This window comes from Ailuropoda melanoleuca, chromosome 2 (assembly GCF_002007445.2).
Source record: "Ailuropoda melanoleuca isolate Jingjing chromosome 2, ASM200744v2, whole genome shotgun sequence".
Classification (NCBI taxonomy): Eukaryota; Metazoa; Chordata; class Mammalia; order Carnivora; family Ursidae; genus Ailuropoda; species Ailuropoda melanoleuca.
Window position 1 is genome coordinate 64,250,282 of NC_048219.1, and position 6,617 is coordinate 64,256,898.

Genomic DNA, 6,617 nt, shown 5'->3' on the forward strand with positions numbered 1-6,617 from the left:
CCCAGAATGCCAGGATCACGCCCTGAGCCGAAGGCAGACGCTTAACCGCTGTGCCACCCAGGCGCCCCTAATATCTTCTTTTTTTTTAAGAGATTTTATTTATTTGCGAGAGAGAGCATGAGAGGGGAGGCANCTGTGCCACCCAGGCGCCCCTAATATCTTCTTTTTTTTTAAGAGATTTTATTTATTTGCGAGAGAGAGCATGAGAGGGGAGGCAGTAGGGAAGGGGAGGCACAGAGGCAGAGGGAGAAGCAGACTCCCCACTGAGCAGGGAGCACAACCCAGGACCCCGAGGCCATGACCTGAGCCAAGGCAGATGCTCAACTGACTGAGCCACCCAGGTGTCCCCAAATCTCTTTCTCAAAATGTAGACAATTTGTTAGGGTTACATGGGAGAGAGAACAGTTTCCCATCAAGACCCAATTATTTGTCATAGTCTACTTATTATATCATTTTGTAACAGACTTATTTTTTTTTAAGATTTATTTATTTTAGAGGGAGAGAGAGCATGAGTGGGGGAAGGGGCAAAGGGAGAGGGAGAGAATCCCAAGTAGATCCCACATGGAGTGTGGAGCCCGATGCGGGGCTTAATCTCATGACCCTGAGATCATGACCTGAGCTGAAATCAAGAGTCGGACACTCCACTGATTGAGCCACCCAGGAGTCCCTATTACACACTTATTTTATCACACTTTATAGTCTATGTGGAATATAGTCAATGTAGTAATAATAGGATCTATATAACCATATATTCTATATATTACATTTGGTTGGGACTATTATTGGTGTGGTTATTTATTCCTGAATCTACCATATGCCAGGTATCATACAGGGCCCTTTACACAGGTTACTTCATTTGATAGAATCCTTCCAAGAAGGTATTGGAGCTTTTTTACATATAAGGACACAAGCTCAGAGCCACTAAATACTTTGTACAAGGTCACATGGCTAATGAGGTGAGAGTTGAGTCTGTCGGTCTCATTATACTACATGCCTCCCTCACTTCTACAAGATATGAATACAGCCCATCAAAGATTATCACATTACAATACAGGTAGGATCTAACAGTCTGAGAGATGAAGAGGCTAAGGCAGATCTTTCTTTTGCAAGACATCATTGAAGAGGAAATAATTTAAGGAATGGCTGAACATGAAAAACTTCTAAAGGACCGAAACATTTGTAGATGCCTGTCCCTGCCACTGGATCCACACACTTCTGTCCCACATAAACTGACAGCCACACCGCTCTTTCCTTCAGCATCACAGACTGCCACAGAGCCCTGCCCATCATTCAAGACCATGCTCCAACCCTGCTTTCCCCAGGAATCTCCAGATCTCCCTTCTCAGAATTGGCCTCTCCCTTCCCTGTACCCCAGCAACAACATCTCCACTGAAGCACTTACTGCGAACTTGGTACCAGGGCCCATGCCCTTGTGGCCCACCCACCCTTAAGGAGCAGGGCTAGATAGGGCTCACGTAGCCAGACCTTGCTGAGTGTTAGCTGGTTTGCACTTGCGGGTTGAATCGGGGAAAACGAGCTGCCGTATGGATTCAGCTGTCTCAGTTCATGCAGAAGAGCCGTAGTGCATGTTTTTTTAAAAAATCTGAATTGATGTCTGGGCTAAGAGGGTATGGGCAAACACACTCTTTGTCCTAAAATTCACAAACTGAGACTGATAGAGAAATATTTCGGTTTCTTACATTTCTCTAACTTTCTGTGATAAAAGTAGAGAGGCTGTCTTAATTCCAGAATGACTAAAATGCATTTTTAATAATTGTATCACTTCTATTCTAAAAAATGAGTGAGAACATGACGATTCTTCTCCATCGTTATGGCACACACATTGTTCAGATTAACAGGAGAAAGCCTGCTGGGCTCTGTGGCCTCATTCCATCTGAGAGATGGGTATTCGGTTCCTCCCAGCTCACGCACAGAAATCACAGTACTCTCTGGCGAAATTTAGCACAAGTGCCTAGATCGCCAAAAGTCGTCAAGTCTTGTGAAAAGGTAATTAAGGGGTTCTGTACTAAGTTCCTCTAAATGCTACTGTCAGCAATAACACTTTAAAAGGCTTCAAGCTTCCTCTGTGTATTGCAAAACCTCCTGGTTTGGAAATAATAAATGTCCTGCTTGAATTACTAAGAAATTCCAACAGAAGCCAGATTCACCAATTTAGAAGCAGGTTGTTTTCTAGAAGCTTTGGAAGTTTAGTGTTAGAATTCAGAACATTTCCATAGAATCAATATTACAGGTGATGGCTGGTCACTAAGGCTTAGCCAATAGCACTTCCCAATGACCACTGAAAACTTCCCAAGGCGGGGGGAAATGCAGTCGGAGCTGCAAGGAGGGGCTCCGGGCACAGCAGTGGTACCCTGGGAGTGGGGACAGGCTGTTAGTGAGGGTGGGTGGATAAAGAAGAGCAACAGGTTAAAATGCTTTCTCTAGGGACGGAAAGCCAGGAAGGAGGAAGGCCCACAGACAGCATGGCCTTCCTTCCTCCTACCAGCGTTGGGACCTCACATCAGCCTGTGGCAGACCCACCTAAGCAGGTGGTGGTATGAGGTACTGGGGAGACCCTGGTTCCAGACCTGGCTGGGCACTCACTCTTGGGGCAGTCATGTGAATAAATCCCTCTCCTTCCCCGGACAAGTTTCCTCTTTTCTAACAGGACTGCCATGTTCCTTTTCGCCCAGAAACTGTATTTACCCATGCAGAGGCTGAAGAAGGGTGCGGGGGTGGGGGACCGCCCACAGGTCCTCTGGCGCAGGGGCAAGAGTGTGGGGAGGTCACTCTTGGCAGGAACTCCTCCTCCCCAGCTACAAGCACGTCCAAGCTACAGCTCTGCTAGGATGTGTTCACTGAAGTAGCAGCAGCCTTGGACAGTCCGAGAACTTAGAGCTCACAAAGGCTTATGTTTAAAAATCAGGTTGGTCGTAAATGTTTTCACATATTCATCAAACATAAGATTGAATATATTTAGGAGTAAGCATTTCTCCTAAAATCCTATTGTCATTATCCAGAAGGACGGTGGTTTACTAAGGTAAACTTCAGTTCTGTATCAGAGGAATTAATTACTAATTCTCAATTAGTGGAAGCTGAATGGACACGTTGGACCATAACCATAATTATCACCTGGGGTTCTGAAACTCCTGTCCCTCTCTATGTATACACACAGCATGTACACACACAAATTCTCTTCCCTGCTTAGCAAGACTCGTCATGAAGTTCATTTTGAAAAACAAGAACATCCACCTCAAAGACCCACTCTGTCCTTAGGAGCTGTGTTCCTAATACCATATAAAAGTCTTGACACAAGCCTTGACAAAATAGCAAAACACCTTGAATTTTTAGCCAGTGCTTCTACTGTGCCTTTATTCAATTAGCTCTCCTCTGTTTAATAAGATCTTTAGCAAGCCTCTTAGAACATTTCAGAAGCCCAAAATTCACCAAGAATATAGTGAAAACCATCAAGGAAGATAGGTCCCACACTCAGATTGAAAATGCCGACCTACCAGCTCTTGGAGAGAGCTGTCAGTCAGAGAGGAGGGTGGCCGAACCAGAGCAGCCCTGACAACCGGGAGTACAGATACAGGATTTCTTCCGGGCTTTTGTGAGTCACGGATTTGACCTCCTCCAAGATCATGTATACAACCAAATTTTGAATCAGTGTTCAAAGATGAGTGAATCAAACACTGCTTTAGGGCAACATATACATTTGTACTCCTCCCGGCTTCCTCTATAACATGTTAGATCCAGCTCTCAGTCTAGACAGCGAGGAAAAAGACATGTGTGCTTAGATGAGATTAGTATCTATTCACAACAACCATCTTCCCATGCTGCCGCAGCCTGCTCAAGAAAGTTCACCTACCCCCAGCTTAGACTCCACTTAGGAATTTTCCCATGATGACCAAAAACAAGTGAAACATTCTATCAGTTTAAGTGGTGGCAATGTTGCAGGCTTCATGGAGTATGGCTCTGGCCTGCAAATGTCCAGGAATGCCCTTTGTCCTCTGTTAAATTCTCTCATCCATTCATCGGCTTTAAAGACATTTGTATTCAGCACAGGGAAGTGGAAACATCAAAAATTTAATTTTCTTTTTCTTTTGTACCTAGCTTACCTTATCCGAACAGTGTAGACATGATTGATGGGTTTGGGTTCCCACTCCAAAATTGTCTTGAAATTAATTGATTTCCAAGTTAAGTTATATGCTACCACTACCTCTGAGGTGCCTTTAAACAATAGAGAAACAGCTATTATTACATGAACTCAGCACATGATTTCACGTTGATGGTATAAAGCATCTTCCCATTCCCCCAACATCACCATTAGCCTCATATTAATTTTTTTCCAACCACAAAAGCTTCATTATTGAGTTATCAAGACAAAAAAGATTTTCAGGTTTTTCTTAATTAGGGTCTCTGAATTTCCTCATGGCAAAATCAACCTTGTAATCTAAGAAAATAGGCATGGATCTCAAAATTCTTGTTTGAAATTATACACGGTGGAGAGGGGGGTGGTGGGTAGCCCTGAGATAACTTGACCTAGAAACACAGCTCAGGAGCCCTCAGCCTCCTGCGATGTCTAAGGCCCAGCCCAGGAAGGGCAGGACTCAGAGGTTCAACTCACCTGGGAAGGCCAGGTAAGAAGGGTTGTGGTAAGTTACGGAAAAGGGCAGATCCCACACGTGCGAGAGAAGTTAGGGCTGCATACCGTAAGAAAGCCAAATCTTCACTTTTTCCCTTTTAATCTAACATGTCTCTATATAGAAACTTCTGGACAGTCCGGCAGACGTGTGGCCTGTCACACCATCGGATGTATTCCATTACGATGCGTTATTACTAAGGTCTGCTTTGCCAGTACTCAGCAGGTCACAGTTTCTGCCCTGCCTGCTCCAATCCAAGCGACTTTTTGCAAAAGGATTGCCTCTAACTCAGTCTAAAACAAAGACGTCCAAGAGAAGACCACAAGGGCCACTCTTTATAGTGCACGTGCAATGAAGAATAATATCCAAACACTGCACGCTGACCAACGCAGGTGCGGATCCACGTCCACCACCTTCAAGGTAGCAGATCACTGGGAAATACTTTGCCTAAACTTAAGGCGGGAGCCACAAATCCATGTATGCCATAACGACGGACTCCGGAGAAAGCTTCTCGAGCAGAAGGGGCCGCGAACTACTACCCTCCATCTCCCCCTGCGCGCTTCGGGGGCCGGGTCCGTTCGGACTCCGCGTCCGTTCGGACTCCGCTGCGTGGGAGCGGCCACGTTAGGCGGGTGCGGGGGCACCTCCGGGCAGCAGGGAGAGCCTCCTCCTCGAGGCCGCGCCCCGCTGGGTTTTGGGGGCGGGTGCCACTCACCTGAGGCTCCGGCCACCTGCAGGAGGAGCCAGCCGAGCACGAGCGTCCGAGCGACGGCGGGCTCGGGGCAGGGCACCCGGGGCCAGGTGGGAATCTCCATGTCTGCGAGCTGGCGGCGAGGTCGGGAGGATTCTGTTGCACCCCGAAGACTAGGGAGGTGGCGCTGGAGACGCGGGTGGGCAGCGTGCGAGAGCGGGAAGGGGTGCGGGGAACCCCGAGTCTGGGGGAGTCCGCGTCGGGACGCGCTTTAAAGAGCCTCGCGGCCGCCCGCGCCTCTGTTGGCCCCTGGCCCGCCCCCGCCGCTCCTCCCCACTCCCGCCCCCGGTCCGGTCACTGGCCGTCGCGGTGGGCGGTCGCCGGCCAGTCCCCACCCCTGTCCCGCCTCCTCCGGGGAGGAAACTCCTCGGGGTGATTCACCCGTGATTCAACCGCGCCGCTGAGCGCGATGCTTCCCTTAGGCCCCGGAGGTTCCAGGTGCGGCGGGGAACCGAATCTTCGGCCTCCCGGGCCACCCAGGCCGGCGACCCCGACGTCCAGCCTGAGTGGACAGCTCTGTGGGGAAGAAAGTGGGGACGCTTTGGAAGGAATTCTCGAGGTGGAGGCAAGGATTCTCCCCTACCGTTCGGTTAGGGTGCTGTCCCGGCCAGAGGGAGCGGCAGCGCGTGCAAGTTAACTGCACGTAGCGGCTCCGGGCTAGCGGGGGCCGGGAGAGCATTGCCCCGGCGCTGCGACAACGCGGGGCCGAGCCTCGGAATCTGCCACCAACTAGCGGCTCATGGCTCTCTCCCACCTGCGGGTCATCCACGGCGCCAAAGGCAATGGCACCTGGCTTTCCCACCTCATCGGGCCCTTAGCGTGGGCCGCGTCCTAGAAAGGTGGTGCTAATGCAGGTGTCTGCCGGCAGGTCCGGAGGTCAGTCAGCCCAGGTTCAGCCCAGCCCAGCCCAGACCAGCTTGAGGTAGTGACTGAGGAAGAGCTGCCCCAGTCTGGCGGTTTGCCCTTGGGAGAATTCCAGCATGACATCTGCAGCCCTGTGGTTCCAGAAAGGATTGTTCTCACACTGAAGAAGACATTCGTGGGACTGAGTTAGTTACGCCTAAGTGTAGAGAAACCAAAAATGAAATTAAAAAATATTATGAGACCTTTTTTCCCCCTAATCTTAAGCATTGGGTTTTTTTGAATCTATTTCTGGCTTCCTCTTCTGGGCTTTCCTGTAAAATTGTCAGGCAAGAGAATGTTAACTCTTATTCTAAGAGGCA

The 6,617-nt window shown here is 49.0% G+C and overlaps 2 protein-coding genes across 2 annotated transcripts in view; one reads left to right on the forward strand and one right to left on the reverse strand.

Annotated features, from left to right (window-relative positions):
- Positions 1-5,365, forward strand: part of ABCD3 (ATP binding cassette subfamily D member 3) — a 117,719-nt gene extending 112,354 nt beyond the window's left edge. The window contains exon 25 of the transcript XR_004623315.1: positions 4,768-5,365. The gene's annotated coding sequence lies outside the window, so the exon portion shown is untranslated. The remainder of the gene's footprint in view (positions 1-4,767) is intronic.
- Positions 1-5,490, reverse strand: part of F3 (coagulation factor III, tissue factor) — a 10,936-nt gene extending 5,446 nt beyond the window's left edge. Inside the window, exons 1-2 of the mRNA XM_011223302.3 lie at positions 5,359-5,490; positions 4,119-4,230 (exon numbers count right to left, since the gene is read on the reverse strand). Of these exons, the coding sequence (XP_011221604.1) occupies positions 4,119-4,230; positions 5,359-5,458 (212 nt within the window). The 5' untranslated portion in view covers positions 5,459-5,490. The remainder of the gene's footprint in view (positions 1-4,118; positions 4,231-5,358) is intronic.
- Positions 5,491-6,617: the final 1,127 nt, after the last annotated feature.